Source organism: Diceros bicornis, chromosome 6, assembly GCF_020826845.1.
Source record: "Diceros bicornis minor isolate mBicDic1 chromosome 6, mDicBic1.mat.cur, whole genome shotgun sequence".
Lineage (NCBI taxonomy): Eukaryota > Metazoa > Chordata > Mammalia > Perissodactyla > Rhinocerotidae > Diceros > Diceros bicornis.
The window spans coordinates 36,251,418-36,273,059 of record NC_080745.1 but is presented as its reverse complement, the minus strand read 5'-3'; the positions used below and the strand labels follow the sequence as shown (position 1 = coordinate 36,273,059).

General features: G+C 53.8%; 1 protein-coding gene across 1 annotated transcript in view; it reads left to right on the top strand.

Moving 5' to 3' along the window:
* Nucleotides 1-10,261: 10,261 nt before the first annotated feature.
* The window catches only part of COL13A1 (collagen type XIII alpha 1 chain), an 88,401-nt gene continuing 77,020 nt past the window's right edge, over nt 10,262-21,642 (top strand). The window contains exons 1-4 of the mRNA XM_058543287.1: nt 10,262-10,266; nt 15,365-15,391; nt 18,189-18,224; nt 21,122-21,148. Of these exons, the coding sequence (XP_058399270.1) occupies nt 18,210-18,224; nt 21,122-21,148 (42 nt within the window). The 5' untranslated portion in view covers nt 10,262-10,266; nt 15,365-15,391; nt 18,189-18,209. The remainder of the gene's footprint in view (nt 10,267-15,364; nt 15,392-18,188; nt 18,225-21,121; nt 21,149-21,642) is intronic.

Below are 21,642 nucleotides of genomic sequence, written 5' to 3'. Positions count from 1 at the left end.
TTGAAGGTGGCATAACCACACTATTCCACACTGGGTTAAAGCTAACTAGCAAATGCTAGTTCAGTTTCCAAACACTGTTATGATATTGTTTCTTCACAGATCCTTGGTTCAGGTGACGGCCAGTGGACCCACCCATACACTCATTCGTGTATTCAGCAAGGATATACTGAGCACACGTTCTGGGCCAGGAGTACTGGGCTAGAACAGATCAGGCCTGAAGGTCCCCAGAGATTGTATAGTGTGGTTTAGCAACTTGAGGACCAAATGCAGCTTTTTTTGGCTTGCAGAGTACTTTTTAAATTTTTTTAAATTAATATCAACATTTAGAAATCAGAAGATTTTACATAAAATATCCAATTTGGGGCTTTTCTTGAATACCTACAGGATCTGACAACCGTGTGTCTGCATCCCCACCTGGCAGTACTTGGTTGGAGCTAATGGGTGGTAACTCCATTTTAGGCACACAAGCAAGCCCTTAGCACTGTGCCACAGTCCCTACCATTCCCTATTGCCCTACACCTGGCCTGCTTCATTTGTTTATGTTACTTGCCTGGCTCCTTGAAGGCACTGGAGTTTACAGCATCTAATCTCCCTCAACTCCTCTTGGAGCAGTGACTAAAGAATAACTGACTGCACCCATTAAAAATCTTATAGTCTAACAGAAAAAACAAGGTAGAAAAACATGGAATTGGTATTTTTACATAGAAAGGAGAATGATAACTAACTGAGTATTTTGAGGGCTTGGGAGAGAACTGAGCATGGTACCGTGGGGTCATGGTAAATCAAAGACAACTGCCCGGAGGAGGTGGTGTGGTGCTGCAGCATTCATGCTGTGACCTTTGCTGGAGAACTGTTTGTACCTTTTGGACATGGCAAGAGAACACCACTTGCTCAACTGCTAACTTCCTGGAAACGACCGACCGCCCGAGGTGAGGGGCAGGGGAGGGGAGCAGGAAGTAACTCTCCTTGGGGGCTATCTCCAGGTCATGTGGGAGGATCTCACTGCTTCTTAGAGACTCACTTGAGGGTGACAAATTCAAGTGACACTCCAGATCCTTATGGGAAGAGTCTGATGGGCGCCCCAGCCCTGATTGATTTCCACCTTGACCACACAGGGGTCGACCGGAGAGAGACCCTCTGCCCATTCCCTGGGCCCACGGCCCCATCTGTGCTCCAGCAGCCCAGCCTCTCTGCCCTGTGCCGGAGGCCGTCCAGGAAGCTGGCGGCCAGAGAACAATGCCTGTCCTTGGCCCGAATCTGCAGAACTGGGCCTGTCATCTCCTCCAGCAAGACCTACTCTGAGATTTCCTCACTCAGGACTTCTGATTCTGACCCCAACCTGAAAGTGTCAGGGGCCCGCGGAAGCACGAAAATACGTAATTTGTCCCACCAGATCAAAGCCGGTGACTTCAGTCTGTGCTATTTTATCCCCGGGGTCGCCCAGCCCATCCATCCTGCTCTGCTTATCTCCGCACACCCTGACCCCTGCCTGTTGGCTCTTCATAGTTCCCAGGGTTTCAGGGGCTGGTCTGAGAGGTAGTCCAGCAGGGAGGCCGGCAGCCTGGACCCTGGAGTCAGCCTGCCCCAGCTGGTGACCCCAAGCAGAAGACACCACCTCTCTGTGCCTCTGTTTTCTCATCTGTAAAATGAGGGTAACAAAGGAGTCCATCTTATAAGACGTGTAAGGGTTATGTATGGTAACATCCATAAAACATCAAGAAGGTGCCCAGCACACAGAAAGAGCTCTCTAAGGTTAGCCGTTCTTCTGGTTAGAACACAAGGAAGGTATCATACCTTTCTGGGATAGGACGTCATTATTTCCAACTTTATAACCATGACTGTCACAGCTATCATTTATTGATTGCTTACTCTAAGCCAGGAACGGTGCTAAACACTTTACCTGTATTCTCTCCTTTACTCCTCAAAATCCAATGAGGCAGATACTATTGTTACCCCCATTTTACAGAAAAGGACACTGGAACTCAGGGAGGTTAAGCAACTTGCCCAAGGTCACACAGCTAGTAAGTAGCAAAGTTGGGATGTGAACCTGTGGCTGTTTGTTTCCAAAGCCCGTGCTCTTACCCATGATTCTGGGCAGGCGCCTAGTTTGATAAGCAGAAGGTCAAAGTTGTCAAGTCGTATTTCTATTCCATTACTTCTAAGTAAAGGGAAGAACGATGAAACCATGAGACCGTGTGTGCGTGTGGCTGGTTGTAGTTCCTGCTCAGACAGGAGCTCAGGGAGCCGGCTTTAAGAAAGCGATGGGAGTGGTCTGGAGTTAGCCCACAGATGAGGCTCCGTGGTCCTCAAAGGGACTAGAAAGGACTTATTGCAGATTTTCTTTCTCAACAGTCTCGCCTGCTCACCCTGCCACCTAAGTCTTGTTGACGCTTACTTTGCTTTCACAGCTGAAGCAATATATGTAAGGGTTAAAAAGGAAAGTTCTAGGGTGGAGCTGATTCCAAATGCCAGCTCTGCCACTCACCAGCCGTGTGACTTTGGACAAATTATTCTGTATGGCTCCCTGCCATACAGAGTTTAAATGCCTTAAACTCCCGCCATGCTGTGGCGGTGTCCCACGTACAAAATAGAGGAAGATTGACACAGACGTTATCTCAGGGACAATTTTCCTCAAGCAAAAAGGGAAGATTGGCAATAGATGTTAGCTCAGGGCCAATCTTCCTTACCAAAAATAAAAGGCAGAGGGCTGAGTGTCAATGGGACGGGCCCACCCAGCCCCGTAGCACCCCTGACAGGAGCTCGCTGGGGAGTTGGGGACCCAGGTGGATGGAAGCCCTGAGGGACAGAGGACAGCGTCACTCTAAGACCCGCAGCAAACCAGCTTTAATCTGGACCACAGTCAGGGACGGGGTCAGGGGGCCTGAGCCTGGGGGGCAGCGTGGGGGCCACTGTCTGATTCTAGGGTTCCTGGCCTCAGTCTGGAGGTCTGCAGGAGGCAGTAGGAGGGGCGACCAGCTTGAAGAAGGCACTGGCCGGAAGCTCAGGCCTAGGGACAGAGTGTCAGGGGTCACTGGAGTGGGGAGGCATCTCCTGAGCTGGAGAAGCAGCCTCGAGAACGGGGACAGCGTCCGACTTCCACAGCATCCAGCCCCGCAGCCCACACGCGGCCGGTGCTGAGCAGATGTTTATGATAACAAACACTTGTGAAGTGAGCCTGAAGGGGCCACAGCTCAAGTGTGCCGAGACAAGTTCTTCACCCTCGTAAAACTGTGCTCCCAGCTCTCAAGCTCCTGCCTCTGCTGAAGGGTAAGACAAATAACTCAGAGTAACTCAGCCGCTTCCTGTTGAATACTTAGCTCTTCGGGCTCACTCTCGGTCAGTTCAGCGTCCCACCGCCTTCTCTCTCATTCTCCCAGGGTTACAGCTGTCAGGGTTGGAGAGGGGACACAGATGTGGCTGTGGCTATCTCTGTTGTGAGCTGTTGTCCATCCTGCTAGGGGATGCCCTGGGCAGGGCCCCGGTGGCCAGGTCCCCACGCCGTTCTCCTCCTCCCTGCCTGTGGCCTCCTGAGGACAGCAGCCCGCGCCCTCATGGCCACTTCCCGGAGCCTCAAGGCTGCTCTCCCAGTTACAGGGTGTGTGGGGGTCTGGGGCTGTGGGAGCTGCAGTCATTGGAATGGGGTCTCCCATCCCTCAGTGTCCTCAGCTGTGGGTTTCCCCCTTCACCTGCTCAAACCCACCCCACCAGAGCCATCTTCACAAGGGCTCCCGGCCCCAGACACTTACCCTCCCCATTCTCAGCTAGGCCTGGGATCACCTTCCCTGGAGACACAGGGCTGTGTGGAGAATGGGTGGAGACTGGAATAAAATCAGGGCTCTGATAGGAAGGAGGAGGGGAGAACAGATGCTGGGGAGGCAACCGAGAGAGTCTGCCACCCAGGCACACCCTCATGTCCAGAAGTGCCGGGCGAGGCATCTGAGCCTCCTCCCATCCCCCCACCCCAGCCTGTCCCCAGGCAGTCGCCAAATAAGATGGGGAGGAAGGACGTGAAGGGGGCAACCTCCAGATTGATGGGAAGGGTTTGCCAAGGCCAGAGTGGTCCAGGAGCCCTGGAACCAGCTCAGGGCCCTGCCAGGCGAGGAGGCTACTTCCATGGTGTCTGCAGGAAGGTAGCCACTCAAGTTGCCCTCCAGTGGCTCCAGATGTGGCAGCAGCCCTGCCATGACCTTGGAAGAATGTAGGTCATCTGGGGACCTCCTGGGGCCAGGGCATGAACTAAACTGGAGGGGATCTCTCTGGCTCACACCTTTCCCTGCTCACACCTCCCAGTCCCGCTGCCAGTCTTGACGGTTGGATGGGGACGGGGGAGAGGGCTGCAATTAATGCTAGTCCCTACCCCTGGTGTGAGATGTGTCTGGGGAGTCCTGGGTACCCAGCCTCTCCGCCTCCATCTCTGCTGCCCCTCAAGGCTAGAGCCAGCCCTCCCTAAGTCGGAAAAGGACCCTCATGTTTCACCTACTTGTTTGCCTGCATCTCACCCCCAGATGGCTGTAGTTCCAAGATGACTAATAGATTCCATCTCATGTGCCAGTTCCTGCTGATTGATAGTGGCTGTGTTGGAAAGAATTGTGAAGCCTTGTCAGGGCTCACTGGGGGAGGACTAGCTGTGATTGATTAGCAATGTCTGCCATGAGTACAGGACTAGAGAGTGTGGTTGTATGGTTTCAACTGCCGCCCACTCTTCTCAAGACCTGTTACTCTCCATCAGCCTGAACTGGAGAGGTCTGGGGATGTTTTGTGGCTGAGAGACATCATCATGGGACAGATCTGAGCTGCAGTGTCCTGGGAAATGGTTAACAGTTGGCTCTTGGGTTGGAGTGGGACTGCTTTGTAGCTTTTGCCAATTTCTGTGGTGTGAATACTCCCACCACGGCCGATTTCCAGCTGCCAATGTGAAATCATTGAACACAGAGTTGGGAAGACACGCATATAATCGGCTCTCGCAAGACTGTAGGACGAGCTGGCTCCAGCACACCACCGTCTGAGCAGTTGTATATTTTTTCTAAGACATGTAAAGCCACCTGCCTCCCCTCAAAACTCTGCCCAGTGGGTGGACTGTTCTGGGAAATGCACTGGACTAGGATTCAGGATCACTTGCCAGCTATGAACCATAGGCAAGTTACGTCCCTTCTGAGCCTCAGTTTCCCTGTCTGTAAAATGGGAGTTGGGTTGTGGTGAAGCTCAATGCACTCTTGAGCCCAGTGGGGAAGCGCTCTGCCAGCCACAAAGCGTGATTGGCCAGACATGCTCCTGGTTGCCAAATCCAGGAGGTCTGCCCCAGAAATCCGCCTTGGCTCTCCTTTTAAAGTCAGAGTTCCTGCCACGGGGCTGTGAGGGAGAAGGGCTTGTTCTCCGAGGTCAACCTCAGAGGACAGAGGCTGCTCGTTCAGTTTCCCTGGACGGGCCATCATACCTGTCACTGAGAAATTCCTCTCAGTGGTTGTGGAAGCTACTCTTGTTTCCCTCCTTCACCACTCCTCAAGGCAGAGGGTGCTCCTTGTATTTCTCCTACATGTGCCTCCTTCAAGCTCCGGGGACCCCGTGGTCCTGGAAGGCTGTGCCGAGCTATGTTCATGCCACAGTGGTGTCAGGCAGATCTGGGTTCAAGTCCTGGCTCAGGCATGCATGAGCTCTGTGATAGTAAACACATGCCTTAAACTCTCTGGGTCTCAGCATTTTCATCTGTAGAATGGCCTCCTTCACTGGGTTGTTGGGTGGCATGAGGGAAATAAGGTACATAAAGTTCTTTGCATAGTGTCAGGCACAAAATAAATCTTGATAAATGCATTGTTGTTTGTCCTAACCAGGTCTTGAGTGGAGCTAGAACAGGCCAACCTGTAGAAGAATGGGATCTCAAAAGCTGCCAAACCACAGGGTCAAGTGAGGGCTGGGGCCTTGACCTAGGGGCACGGGCAGGACTGGAGGCACACGGGGAGCCCAGAGGCAGGACTGGTCCCATTAGTGCAGTGCAGGGCTTCTCATCCTCAGCACGACTGACATTTGGAATCAGATAATTCTTTGTTGTAGGAAGCTGCCTGTGCATCGTAGGATGTTTATCAGCATCCCTGGCCTCTACCCACAAGAGACCAGAAGTAGCCTCCCAGATGTAACAATCAAAAACGTCTCTAGGTATTGCCAACTATCCCTTGGTGGGGCAGAATGGCCCTCGGTTAAGAAACCCTGCCACGGCAGGCACAGTGTGACAGTCACTGTTAGTCACCCCAGCTGTGAGGAGAGCCCGGGATGCAGAGCATCTGTCCTGGCAGAATGGGTGGGTCGGCACGTGGCAGAGCCAAGCGACAGATGGTCAGCTGCAGGCAGCCTGGCAGCAGGCAACAGGAGGCGTGGGTCGGGGCTAGGACCCCAGCTGCTGGGAACCCAGCGGTCAAGCAGGGTCAGATCACGGCTCATATGACGATGAGCCCGTCGCACCCTGTGGCTCTTTACTTTCCTGTCCAGGAGCAGGACTGGATCCAGGGTCTGAACAAGGCCGAGCCCTCCGGGGAAGGGGGAGGGGGCTTCCCTGCCCACATTAGAAGGGTGTGGGGCTGAGGGCCAGACCACCGCCCCTCACTGATGACCTTCATGACCTCTAGCTGGAGAGCACGGGCTTCGGGTAAGAGAGCCCCGGTTCAAATCCGGGCTCTGCTATATGGAAGTTAAACCTAAAAAAAACCCCAGAGGTCACCACTTAAGACAGGGAGACCACCTGAGGCGGGCTGCTTCCCCTCTGAGCTCAGGCTCCTCGTCTGTGACACAAGGAGGGTAATGCCAACCTCACGTGGTGTTGTAAAGATTAAACGCGCTGTTACAGTGACGGCTCTTAGCATTTCCCTGCCACATTGTCGGCACTCCATCAACGTTGTTGGTTGATTGAGTGAAGGGATCCTCCTGCAGCAAACTTTTCTCCCTTACATCCTTTTGTTCGTCTTAGTTCTCTTCTCTGGAATTTCTCCAGCTTTCTAACATAGGAAACTGTTGACTTCTCGACGGGAGGAAATGAGTTATTCATCTCTGTATCACTAGAACTGAGCGGGGGCCTGGTCGATATTAAGTGCTTTAAAAAATGAAGCTTTCCTTTCTGAAAGGGCAATGACTGTGCCTTATTCGTCTCTATATAGCCATAGCCCAGCACAGCAACTGGCACACAGCAGGTGGTCATTAAATGTTTGTTGAATGAATGAATGAAGGAATGAATGAATGAACATCCAAAAAATGGTTGAAGAAAGGCTGACCCAGAATGCTACCCCAGGATTCTTCCTAGGAGTCCATGCCTACATGTCCCTTTAGGAGGAACACGGCTGCTTACTTGAAGGAGGTACCAAACCCTGGGAGGACAGAAGCATCCTCGCTGAGGCGGTGGGTGACAGACGTCAGGCAGAGGGAGGAAGTTCTCAGGCAGAACCTCTGCAGCCTGGGCAGCTACTGCAGACCCTTCCCTGGGAGCCCGTTGCAGGCTGCTCTGCTGGCCCCAGGGCACAGGGACAAGCTCCATGGTGCTCCCTGCCGCAGCAGCACGAGGACAGGGTCCAGTGTTTTCCTGCACCCTCCAGATGTGGCGAGGTGGGCTGCTCCTCTGCAGGGTCAACCACACAGGCCATAGGAGACAGAGGGGTTTGTTAAAAAGACCCATGGCTGGGGAGTCAGGAGACCCGGGTTCTGGCCCCATCCCTGTCACCCACCACACGGTGACCCACATGGTTGCTACCCTCCCTGGGCCTCTGTTTCCCCATCTGTACAATGGGGGCTTGGTGATGCCTTGGGGTGACTCTGTCCTTTGGTGCCTAGCCAGGGCGACAGGTCAGTCAACAGCCATGTTCCTGAGCGTGGCCAAGTGGCCCACACAGGAGACCAACCAATGACATCAAGGCTCTGCTGGGCTTCCCAAAGCCATCGGCTCTCCAGCTGCCTGAAATCTGCTGGGCATTGAACACAGTGTTAGGTGAAGCATCTGCTCTGACATCCAGAGGTCTGCTGAGAGCGGGGAGGGCAGGGCAGCAGTGAGAGCTTCCAAGGGGCCTAAAGATTTTCCAGGGGGACTCCTGGGGATCATCATTGCCAGGGGGAAAATGTTTGTGATAGAAAAAGTCTTTTTTATCTAACTCCCCTACCTCTCTTCCCCTTCCTAAGGCACAGAATCAACTCACAAATAGGGACTTTTCCCGTTGCTGAAGTCTGTGTAACTGACAGGTGGGGGCTGCTAGCCTGGAAGAGCTTGACAGAGCCAAGTTCCCTTGCCTAAGAGAGAGGAGCCCGTAAAAAAGAGGTGGGAGGGTTGTGTCTAGAGAGAGGAGCCAGAGGCTGAAAACACGGGTATCCGGGAGAGAGAGAGGTGTTGCAGAGGCAACAGGTCTGCGGGCAATTTCGAGGTGGGGTGAGTTGCTTTTTGAGTGAGAAGCAGGAAGAGAGGCGCTATAGTGAAGGGCCTTGAGGGAGTAGTTCAGCCTTTCTGTGCCTCCGTTTCTTCATCTGCAAAGTGGGGATAATAGAACATTCTCTGTAATGGAAAACACTTAGAATTGTGCCTGGCACATAGTAAGGACCACGGAGGTGTGTGCAGTGATGATGGGGGTGGTGCTGATATAAAAGCCCCTGAAATCTCCAGTGGAATTTACATCACTTAGGGGTGGACCCAGCAAACGGCTCTCCGGGGACCTAGCTGAGCACCGAGTTCCATGTCAGCTGCTCAGCTACATCTGGTGATACCCATGCAACCGAGACAGCTAACAGCAGGCAGGGCCATCACCGGAGCTCTGCCCCATCGCAGGGGCTCCCCCAGAGCCTGCGGCACTGGGATCCAGGGCCCTGTCAGGCTGGTGGGTGCGGGACATCTGCCCTCCATGTGGCTAAGCCATCCAAAAATTGCCACGGGCTGAATTTTGTCACCAGCCTTCTTCTCACGAGGACACTTCCCCAGCCAGAGGCACAGATTTTCCAGCTGGGCTGGCCTTTCTGGCAAGCTGCACTCGGGGGATATTTTCAGATTCTGGGTGACATTCCCCTGCCCCTCAGCCTAATAGGTCCCAGATGCTCCCCTCTTGCCTCAACCTCCCTCCCTCTCGTTGTTCTGTGGCCTGCCTGGGGCCTCCTCGCCCAGCCACTACACCTCTTGACTTATTTTTTTTAATTTAAAACATTTTGTTCCCCCTTAACATGATGGCTTGACAGAGGCCAGCATGAAAGAGGCTGTTTCCTCCTGGATGGGGACCAGGACGGAGAAGCAGGCAGATGAAGGCGGAGAGAAGGAAGCCGGCTTTGGGAACGTGAGGAGCGAGGGGAAACAGAAGGAGTCCTTACTGGCCGAGCATAAAAGAAGCAAGAGGAGGAACAGCTGTGTTAGCGTTGCCGGGTCACCAGGGGCTGGGCAGATGCACCAGGCCCAGCTGGGAACCCCACGGGCCCGGGGACCCATGACTCACATTCTGCAGAACCCCCGTTTAGTTCACTATCCTGCTCTACCTTCCCTCCCCACCCATCCTCCTGCCCCCTTTTTCGGAACATTTGAATTTGTAATTCTTGGCTGTTGTCGGTAATGAGATGGGGCTGTGGCTGAGGCCTCTGGGGGGAGGAGAGAGAGGGGACACACCAGGAGGAAAGAAAAGAGAGAGAGGCGTGGAGGGAGGGTGGGGCCGGAGCCCAGAGGTGGCCAAGAGAAGAGGTAGTGGGCAGCAGACCAGGAGGGCAGAAAGGCCTGACTCACAGCTTAGCAGAAGCTGGGACAGGCCCACAGCCCTCGGGCCAGGAACCCAGCGAGAAACCTCGTTCCGGCCCCACTGCTTCCTGCCTGCTTTCCGCTGCGTCGCGTGGAAGCGTGGAGAGGATGGTGAGCGCGCTCATCATCACAATCTCTCTAGGTTCTCTTCCACTTTCCACCTTTCACCACATGCCTCCGGGCCCACCTCCCCCCGTTCTGCAAAGCAACCGTGTACACGAGCTGGGCGCGTCCCGAGGAGCCCATTTTGTGGGGCAGGACGCTGAGGCGTGGAAGGGACTGTCAGGGAAGTTAGGGCCGCAGCCGGGCTGCGCCTGGGGCCCAGACCTCTGGATTTCTCATCCAACAATGAAAATATGGAGATGAAATAAATGGGGAAGAGATTATATTGGTGAAAGTGGGCCAGGAAAATACAAACCTCGAAGACAGATGGAAACCCCTCAGCCGAAGAATTCTTGGATGCTGCTTCTAAGGCAGCCCCCCTCGTCCTTACTGACCCTGGCATTTTCTCTCTCTCTCTTTCAGGACCTCCTGTAAGTAACTCCAGCCGCAGCCTGGTCTCCCACTTCTAAAAGGCCTTGCTCCCTGCTGGTAACTGGGCCCCGGGTGGGGGGACTGACAGCTGGCCCCGCTGTCTTCCAGGGGAGCCCCTACATCCTCCGCAGAAGTCCGTGGGGTGTCTCCAGAATGTTGACATGAAGAAGGAGGCTGCCATTTTGCTTTCCACCCACCTCCGCAACCTTCCAGGGCCAGACAATGGCTACTCCCAGGGCAAAGCAGGTCCCAATTTCAATCTGAAAGGCTGGCTTGCCCCATTGTTAGCCCAGCTCCTTTGTCCCCCAAAGAAGCAACTGGAGTCAAAGAAGCACCAGGTATTAGAAAGAAGAAAGAGATAATGTCTAGTCAGTTCTGGTCCTTGAGAGGTCTCCTGCCATTCAGTGAACAGGTCAGTGAGCGGCTCCCAGTGTGGACTGCTCCTGAGGACGTGATGTCCACGCTGCTGTGTGGGCAGCTCCGTTCTGGCTGATTCACTTTGGGCAGGTGGTTCTTGGCGGTGGTGGTGTTTTTGTGAGAGAGAAATGTGAGCAGGTTAAACTGGGAGACAACACAAATTACAGGCAGCATGAAAGCCTCCTTCCCTGGCATCGCCCTACCGTCCGGGGTGGGGCGGCGGAGCCGAGTCATTTCCAGAGAACCTGAGAAGAGCCCAAGGAGACTGTCCCTCTGAAGTAATGGATCCAGGGAACAGGAGCGTGTCTTCTTTGAGGACAGCATTTGATATCTCAACAAAAGACCCAGAGGTCGCCAGGGGAGCGGGGGATTGGAGTTGAAAGGGCCGAGCCCTCCGCATCAGATCTTTCTCAAGGTTACTGAAAGCAGCCCTATCGTCATCCCTCCCTCGGAGAAGTCATTTCCATAGTCGCTTTCCTCTTGATCTGTACCTGCGAGAGCCGAGAGCCGCCGGCCCAATTTGCAATAAGACCATTCTTGACTATTCCATCTGTGTCCTGAAAGGTCCATTGAACCCATGCCGACGAGTCCTGCCCCGCTCCCTGACTGCTAAGTTACAGAGAGAGGAAAATCGTGTCATTGCCTGAGAGGAGGACGGATGATTTATCATGGCATGTTTCGGATGTCAGATCTCAATTCCTGTCATCAATCTTCCAAAATAAACTCCGCCACAGGAAACTTTGACAGACCACCTGCTGGAAATGGGCTACTTTCCTCCTTCTTTTTTGACAAAGCCAAAAGGAGTCGTCACCTCCCCTGCTGAGACCCCCCCATACACCTCAAACCTACAGCCAGGCTGCTGGGCTAACCCGGCAGCATCTGCTCCGGGTTCCTGCCTGACTTGAGTGCCTGCCCTCCCCAGGAAAGTGGTGTTCTCAGAGCTTCTGCCTGCCTCCCCGCAGGACTGCTCCCAGCCAGCGAGGGTGCTGGGGGCTCTACAGTGCAGGAGCAAATGAGGGGGGATGGGTATGAGTCTCCCTGCAGGCCCACCATCCAAACGGTGGAGTGAGGGGAGGAGCCAGGGAGCTTTCCCACATTCTAAGCCTGACACAGAAGAGCCCTGAATCTTCATCCAACTCTGGCTGAAATCACAAGGCATGATGAGGAGGAAATGGACAGCTGGCCAGGGTGGGAATCACTTCCTGGCCCTGTTCTCTCTGCTTCCTGCAAAGGAAGAAAGTCCTTGGCCAGAGGCGAGGGATAGGGAGATGGCAGCTGGTTGCAATGCTTGTCTGCTGCCCTCCGGGTGCATCTCCAGGGCCCCATCTGGGGCGGCTCGGCACTCCACTTGGAAGACCCAGGTTCCTATGGGCACAAGGACGGCCAGTGCCTAGAGAACATGACCAGGGAGGGTGGATTTAAGAAGCAGCGGGAATCATTTAAATGGTATAAGATTTGTGGCCGCCACTGCCCTACCCCTCATGCCCATGGCAGACATTGCTAATCAATTAGGAGGCTTCTTAACGTAATGCTTTACTCAGTCTCTACCAATACATTGGAGTTCACTCCCAAGCTGTTAGCCATCCCTGCATGAGATTTAAGAGAGAGTTTCTTAATTATGGGAACCGTGACACTGAAACAGATGACCAAGGGAAGGAGGGATGTCTCTTTGTCTGGTGGAATACAGGGAAATTATGATGTCCAGCGGCCAGGTTGGATGTGATCCTTGCTGAAATGCTAGCTAACACTTAGGGGTTAGGTACCGCTGGGTTTTTATGGAGGCAGTGTAATATAGTGATTACAAGCATGGGCTCTGGAGCCAGACCACATGGGTCCGAATCCTGGTTCTGCCACTTCTAGCTGTGTGACTTTCTAGGTCTGTGCCTCAGTTTCCTCATCTGTAAAATGGGGATAATAATAGTATCTGCCTCACCCAGGTGTTGTGAGGAGTATATATATAATTATGTTATATATGTATACATACATATATATGTGTATGTGTATATTTTTTTCTATTTAGAATATGTTAACTCATTTAAATCCCGAAAACAGAAGACTTCCCTAGATGATCCCCAAGATTCTGACAAGCCTTTAATTTTAAGGAGGAAATTATTATTTGGTGAATAATTTTCACTAATTAATTTATTATTTCATTTAATTCTACCCCACCTTATTCCAAAAAAACATTGTGGGGTGATTTACAAACTAGCTAAGGGGACAATGGAGGGGGTAGAGAGCAGAGGTAGGAAAACAAGGGGAATCCAGAACTGACAACACCGCAACATCCTGTGCAGATGAGCCACGGACCTGGCTTCTAGCTTCCTGGTGGTCAGAGCAAAGAGGAAAGCAGAGATGTTGCAAGAGTAAGGCCCTAGGAAGGTAGGCATGCCCCTGGCGTTTGGGAGAAGTGCAGCTTTTCCTGGTACTGAGGCTGGAGGGAAGTTCCACCCTGTGCGGATGGTTTGGGGCCAGTACACAGGAGCAGGAGGTAAACTGTCCCCTCTGGCCCTATTCGGGGTAGACCCACTGTGTGAGGTTGAAAACCCTGGGCAGGCCTGCCCCTCCCCTGGGACAGGAGGGAGGCGGCTGCCCCACTTCTTGGTCCTCTCCCTGTGGCATCAAGGCCAGGCAGTGTAGAAGTGACAGGAAGAGGGCGTTGGCTCAGCGCTAACACTCTGGTTTAAGGGGGATACTCGGTGCCTAGCTGTCTTTGCGGGGCCTGGGAAAGAGGGAGGCCGAGTTCCCAGGTCCTGGCATCCGCCCTCAGGGTCATTCATTCACAAGTAGGCACTGAGGACCTACTAAGAGCTCAGCGCTCCTCAAGGCACTGGGGACGCATCCGTGAACACAACGGGAGCTCACATTGTAGTGCTGTGGGGGCAAAATCGAGCAGAGTCACGAGATGGGGACGGGCCCTGTGCCATGAGGGCTGTTACCCAGCGTTCCCCAAGGACCCCCTGACTGGGCCTGAGCTTGGTTCTCCGGGCGGGAGTTGCTGGACTGCCACCTCAGGGGCGGCCTCAGGAACCAGGGACAGAGGGGTGACTTATTCCTGGGGCTGCCTGCGTTTGCCTCAGCAGCCCTGCCGAGGTTGGCCTGTCTCCCTGTGAACACCCTGAGCCCTACCCTGGCTCTGCCCTGGGTTATGGGGAGAGCAGGGTGTCTGGAAGGAGAGAAACCACACCCGAGAGCAGAGTCTGGAGGGAGAGACCGAGGCCAGCTCCACGCACCTGCCCCGCCAGTCCTCGTCTCTTCTAATAATCATAATAGCTAGCATTTATTTAGTACTTGCTGTATGCCAGCCCCTGTGCTAAGTGCTGTACATACATTATCTCATTTAATCCTAAGAGATAGATATTGTTCTCTCATTTACAAGATGAGGAAACTGAGATACAGCGAGGCCAAGCAACTTGCTTCAAGTCACCAACTAGTAAGTGGCAGAGCCGAGATTTGAGCCCAGGCGGGCTGACTCCAGAGCCCGTGCTCTTAACCAAATCCTCCTGTCTCCCTCACCAAGACCCTCCTCCCTCCTGGACCCCATGCCCCAGCCAGGCCGGGGTTGGGGCTCGGCTCTGGAAGCTCCCTCCAGGTGTTTCCTCCCCCTCTGCAGGTGCTCCGTGGCGCCCCAGGAGGCAGCTCTCAGAGCAGTTTCTCAGCCATCCTCTTGTATCAGATCCATTTGGACGTTGGGGGTCAGAGCTAAAAAGACAAAGCTAAAATTCTCAGAATTTGCTTGTTTCCTGAGCCTTATCTATGTTGCAATGATGATAATTATTAGTACTAATAGTACATTTTGTTGAATGTTTTCCTCTTCTCAGTGGGATTTCAGATCCGTTATATGGAGTCTTTAGTCTATGTGCTAGCCGGGGGTACTAGGGTTATGAATGAAGGGTTTGAGAAAGACATCACTGTGGTCGGTGAGGACAGGTTCCTGGAGCCGCACAGGGCCCCACATAGGATGTGGTCCAGCATCCTGCCTCATGCCCAGCACTCACTCATCATGGAGAGGATGATCTGAAGCTGGTTGGAAGCATCAAAGGAAGGAAGTCCTACTGCCCCCTCACCATCCCAACAGAGGGGAAGATGCCCGGGGGTGCCCCCACCTTCTACCACCCCCTGCTTCAAGGTCATGTTCCAACAGCTCAGATGTGGCAGGTCCAGCAGAAGCATCCCGTGGCAGACCTCCTTCATCAGAGCAGGCATCAGGCTTCTCCTGTGTGGCAGGACAGGGAAGACCAGGCCCTGACCCCCTCAGGCCCTTTCCCAGGTCAGGGCCAGCACACAAGTGGTGAACAGAATATTGCACGGAGTGAGGCAGAAAGGCTCAGAGAGAGGGGACATGCTGCTGAGGCCACAGCCCTAATGATCCTTCAGTCATGAAGGACAGAGACACGGGAGGGGACATTCCCATCTTTCTGTTCCCTGCACCTACCCTGGGCCTGGCATGGAGGGGACCCCCCACTCACTGCTTTTCTGAATGAGTGAATGAGTGAATGAATGAAGCTAGAACTGAAAGGAAGCCTAGTGATCAAGGCCCTCCCTTCATTTTGTTCATAAAACAACAGAGGCTCGTAGAGCACACGTGACTCTAAGGTCACACAGCTGCTTGGGAGTGTGGATGCGTCAGATATTACGATACCCTGGCCTTCGTAAACTTTACTCTTTCCCCCTTTATTTCAGGGGCCCGCTGGAAGACCTGGCCTCCCGGTACGTAGCTTTCGTTTCTTCCTTCCTTCGCATCTCTCTCACGAGCTCTTTCCCAACCCAAGGCCTGGCCAGGTTGGATGGCTGCTTTCCTGCAGGTGTATCTGGGTGAGAGGCCTCTCTCCAGCATCACTGACTATAGCTGAGGGTGCAGCTCCTTGGTGCTCCTCCCGGGGCCCCAGGCAGGCCCCTCCAATGCTGGACCCGACTTCCAGACTGATGGCCCTGTGGTCAGTCTGGGCAGGAAGGGGAAGCAGCCCACTGGCTTTCTAGCTATCCTTCTGCACACCAGCCTAGATTAAGACCACTGCCCCCACTTCGTCCTATGCCCTCTAGTAAGAGTAGACTCAAAAACTTTGTTTTCCCCCCAGTTAGCATTTCTGAATGCTAGAGAGGCTGTGCCAAGTAACCATGGGGACTTTGGGACAAACGTAGAAATAATACCAATAGCCATCTCTTATTGAGACCTTAATGCATGCCAACGCACTGTGCTAATCACTCTTCATGCGTCCGGTTGGTTCAACAACTCAGTGAAGTGGATATTATTATGCACATTTTATAGATGAGGAAACTCAGACTTGGAGAGGTAAAATACCTAGCCAGATTGTCCAAGCTTCAGTGTAGACCTGTTGGAGGCCCATGTTATCACACACCATTCCATACTGCTGTTTCCTGTGGTCCATGCTTAACGTTTGAGAACCATCTTTAAAGTCTTCAAAGACATTGCTCTGTGGAGTGTGGCCTGGGGCAGAGATGCATTGAGTACTGGATCCCATTGGCCCTCGGATGGGTAAGGACCCAGGCAAGATGCTGAAGCCAGCCAGGGGGTCGAGGTGGGGATGGCACCAGGCTACCCTCTCTCCCCGCACCAAAGGCCACATCCATTGGATTCTAGACCCTTCTGTGCATCCCTCTTATCCTAATTACTCCTCTTTAGGACATGAATTATACTATAACCTCTTGACTAATCCAACAGCTTCTGGAATTCATGTCCGACAATGACTTTCTTATTGAAATGCATGTGGGAGAATGTTTGGCCTTGAAAATGGAAACTCCCAATAAGTGCGAGCCCCAGAGTGAAGGAGGACGGGTGGATAGGTCCCCTGAAATCCAAGGAGGTGAAAAATCAGATGATGGGGGAATGTGGGAAGACTTTGTTTTTTTCTGATAACGTCCACCTTTAAAAAGCATTTGGGGGCAATTCACAGAGCAGGAGCTGCTGCACATAGTTTCCAGTCCCTGGCCATTCCATGCCCGTCCCTAACCCGAGCATTTGATGGCCAGGACTGCAAAGAACATTAGTTTTAAAAAAGAAACGAAAAGAAACCAAAACACCCAACCTGCAATATCATTCAAAAGCCCAAGAGTGAGTGGCCCATGGGGATGTCACAGCCGATGTCCAGCAGGCCTAGTGTCCTCAGCAGGAAGGGTAGACCACTGATCCATGGCTCATGGTCCTGCTCATGCTTCCGTGTGCAGGCACCTGGAAGTGACCCACAAAATGATTTGCTGATACTGGCCCCTTATTATAAAATGCAAAGAGTGTAAAGTACCAACATGCTTATAAAATTCACTTGCTCGTGGCCGTGCTGGGCTTACTACCCATAGACGCCATGTACACAGCACTCACCAGGTGCCAGGTGCTGGGAGTAAGCTTTCCAGAAGCATCGTCTCGTGGCATCCTCCCAGCAGCCCCGTGAGAGAGATGCGGATGCTCAGGGAGGTTAAGGACACAGATCGATGCTTATAGCCAATGCTGTTACCCTGCCACTCTTTCACAAAGGTGTTGCTACAGTCACCGTCGGTCTTGACAATGTACATGTAACAAGAGCCTAATTCCAGAGCTGATTGCTGTTCTCTGGCACGTCCACATACATCTTGGGATGCTAATTGTCCCTCAAGGCGTTTTGCTTCAGCGGGGCCAACAGATATGGAATCACCCCAGAAATGCCCACACCCTTCAGGGGAGACCACAAACCCAGCTCTCTCCTGCCCAGCAGGCCAGGACAAACACCATCTGATTTTCAGCCCCCATTGCTTTCTGTCCTCCCAGGTTCCTAGCAAACCCCAGGCCCCACCCCAGATTTTATGCTGTCTGCACACATATGATTGCAAAAAAATATTTTCTACCAAAAGGAGGAGGAACAAAACTTAATAAGCAGATTTCCAGAGTGAGAAGATGTAACCCCTGGCTACAAAACAAAGCAGTTCCCCCTGAGCAGCTGAAACTCGTGATGCGGCTGAATCCACATGGCTCATGGTCCTTCCTGTGGGTGCTGGGGGTGGACGCGAGGAGGGAGCGTGGAGAAGGACTCTGTCCATAGCCCTCTCAGACATAGGGCCCGGGGAGGAGCCGGGGAGTGTGGGCCCTGCTCCCCACTCTGGCAAGGCAGACCTAGGTAAGTGATTCACCCATCTGTCTGTCACATGGGAGCTGCCACTCACCCTGCTGTGCCTTGAAGTTGAGCGTGACGAGGATTCGGCACATCCTCCATAGCTGGAATGGATTGTGACAACAGCAGTCTAAGGGAGGAAGGGCCTTGGACCCCTTATGAAACACATAGGGAAACTGAGGCCCAGGCTGGGGACAAGGCCCCTATGGTAGTGCTCTTTCCACAGCTCCATTGCTGAGTGTGGATAGCAATAGGGATCGCTGAATGGGCAAGTCCACCCACACGACAACTGGGCATTGTTCCAACTGCCTGTGCAAACCAAGTCTCAGGTGCCCAGCTAGCACATGAGGCCCTTCACATGCTGGCCTGGCTCAGCCACATCTAATTGTTTCTGCCTCCTTCATCAGGGGGACAAAGGTGCCATCGGGATGCCTGGACGTGTGGTGAGTTGGTGCATTTGTAGCTGCTCAGGTGGCCATTGCTTGCTTCTCCATGCTGACCTATCCTCCAAACCATGGCAAGGTGTTGCCCACTCCAGCCCCGAGGAGGGGGTCAGACCTCTCCCTACCCTCACCCAAGTCTGCTTCAGAGAGGGACAGGCGAGGAGAAGGGAGGAAGTTTATTCCAGTCCTTCAGATCCAGCAGTATGGCTTTACTCTCCAGAGAGCTGCTAAGGCAAAGGAAAAATCCAAGAAGTTGCATGAATAAAGCCCTTTGCTGATCACCTACTGGGTGACAGGGTGAGGCCCGAGCCCCTTGCGACATCGAGAGGACTCCCACCCACTCCACGCCCCCGCCAGGCCAGCAGCACACCCTCAGATTTATAGCTGCTCCTGCCGCTATCCCCCAGCAAGGGCAGTGAAAGATGGCGAGAAACGCAACCTCAAAATGCTCCACGGAAACTGCGGTGGAGCCAGCTTAGATGGGCATGCTTCCAGGCAGTGCCTCTAAATCCTCACCAGGGGGCTGGGAGTTGAAATATTGAACATTTCCCGCTGAAAAATTAAGATGGCGAAAGGCGAACGAGAAGGTATGACAGCGAGAGGGTACCTCAGAAATGGGAAGGCCGGCCCTAGGCCTTGAGGTCCCAGGCCAGGGTCCTTCCTGGTGGCTGGTGGCCTCTGAGGGGCTAGAAAGGGCAGCACAGGCACCTGGTGGCAGCCTGAGGCCATGGTGGCCACAGGCCAGCCTTACTCCCCAGCCTAGTCTAGGACGAGGCCTGAGCTACTCTCCCCATCTGACCCCTAACTCCGCACCAGCCGTCAGCCTCTATCTCCACCCTGGCTCCCCGGTGCCCCCTGACTACCGCCATGCCATCCTTCCATGTCACTCACGTGCTTTGCCTCATAACCTCACCTTCTGGCTGGGTTGGCCTTCGGCCTGGATGTGGCATCCTTGTGTGAGTTTGCTTGCCTGGTGTGGTGCTCAGAGAAAAGGCATCAAATCAGAGCTAACACTCGAGAGCGCTAACTGCGTGCTGGGCTCTGTGCTAAGACCTTGCACACAGTAGCTCATTCGGTCCTCACAAGAACTGCATGCGGTTGGCACAACTTCCACACCCATTTCTCAGATGAGAAAACTGAGGCTTGGATGTTAAGTGTCTTTCCCAAGGTCACATGGCGAGGAAGTGGCTGATCAGGGACTTGAATCCAGGCAGCCTGACTCCAGACCTGTGCTCTTGACCCTGACAGTGCTACTCTCTGTCTCCTCCATTGGCATCAGCTCTAAGGAGGGTCTGGTCCTTAGGGTGAAGCCACAGTGCCTAGGCCTAGGACCTGGGACATTTCAGAGGTTCAGGACAAGTGTTCCATGTCACAGAGCTTTGAGCTCCCCAGAGCCCACCCAAGAGCTGTCTGTCAAGACATGGAGGCTGGGAGTCCTGGCCCACCCCACGGGAGGCTCTCTCACCACTTCCCAGACCAAAGCGCTGTGGGATTCCTGCCTGACTCTGTCTCTCTGCTTCACTTCTCTAGCTCCAAACCCTGAGTCCCCCAGGCTGTCACTGGGTCCTTCCCGTGTGGAGCAGGGAATCGACTTCACAGCCTTTCTCAGGGGCTCGCAGTGGGTGGGCCTGAGCCAGGCACGTTCTCCACCATGGCCTTCCAAGACCTCATTTTATTGATGAGCATGTTGAGACTCAGTTTGCCCAGGATTGGGGTGGAGTTGGGTTTTGTACCCAAGCTGACTGTCAGACCCCAAAGTCCTTGCTCCTAACAGGAAGCTTCAGGAGTCTCTACCCTGAGCGCAGCTGCCAGCCTGTAGGGAAGGCTGCAAAAGGCAAAGCAGCCCCTCCAGGCCTCCCCCTCCTGCCTTCCTTCTTGGGTCCTGTGGACATGTCCCCCCAGGAAGTGTCCATCTGAGCCTAGTTCTGACCCACAGTGGTGGGGGCAGGAGGGAGTGCGACAGGAGGTCTCCCCATTTCCTCTACCCAGGCTATTTTTCAAGCCACTTTGGGGCTTCCATGCTGCTTGTGCTATTTTAAATGTGACAGTGGACCCATTTGGCTGCCCAGTAGGAGTCCTGGCATGAGCCACCTGATAAGGACTGGGGTGGCCAGTGGATGTGAAATGCCTGACTTGTTCCCATGGTTCACCAAAGGTGGCGCCACTGGCTTCTATGGATTAGGGTGGATTGGGGCTCTCCACCCTATGGTTACAGGGACCCATCCTCCATCCTCCCAGATGTGTGGGTCCTACCATCTGTCTTCCCATGTTCTTCCACGCCCTTCCCACCATCTTGCCTGGCCAGCCCTCACGACTCCTGGCGTGTCTAGCTTGGCAAAGCTTTGTGCTTGGTGCTCAGCTGGCCCTTCAAACCAACTAGATCCCACCCCACAACACAGTCCTTGGGAAAGTCTCCTCCATGCCCACCCGCACCTCAAATGACCCCACCAGCTGAGGCCATGGCTCCTCAGGCAGATTTTCTGACCTGGGTGGGTTCTCCTTCTCTGTCTGTCTGTCTGTCTGTCTGTCTCTCTCTCTCTCTCTTTCACTCACTCACACACACACACACACACACACACACACACACACACACACACACTTCGAGAGGGCCTCTTAAGGCCCCTGACGCTGTTTCTCTGTCAGTTATGTGGAAGGGCCAGCTGGGGCCGGACCACAGGGTGAGACAATAGCCGTCCACGTGCTGTGCCTGTTGGACATGGAGCTGTCACGTGCCAGCATCTGTGTTTTGTTCGGTTTCTTATTTCACGGTGATTTCCTTGGTTTGGTCGTTGTGCCATGAACATGGATTCTTGTGTGTGTGCCTCCCTCATTCTCTCTCTCTTTTCTCTCCCTCTCTCTCTCTTCCCTGCACCCTGTGTTGCATGTGGCTGTCCCAGGGCGTAAAGGGCCAACCAGGCGAGAAGGTGAGTCCCCGCTTTCCCCTCTGCCCTTCTGCCCCAGCCTCGCTCCCAGCCCACAGATTCCTGGAGGTCCTTTCAGAGGTCCCCATCTCAGCCCTCCTCCGGCACGCAGGCCCCAGTACCGCGTGCCAGCCGGGCCTGCTCTACTCCTGCAGCCTCTCACAGCCAGTTTCCTAACAGCTTCCACACCATCGGGCAGGAGTCTTGGATTCCTGGGCTGAGGTCCCTGGCTGAGTGGGTCTCCCCTGCCTGCTGAGGCTGCACATGGCCTCGTCACTGATTCCTAGCCTTAGGCAGTCACCCTTCCCAGGGCAAGGAGAGCACCCATCGCTGTTTTGTGTAGCTGGTTCTAGCCCCTCCTCAGCCCTCAGACTTAGAGACTCTCTTTATGCTGCCCCAGAGACAGTCCCCCAGGGAAATGCCCAGAGAGACTCCAGCGTTGTAGATAGAGCCCCTGGAACATCAGCCCTGGTGGGTTCCTAGAGATTACACAGAGC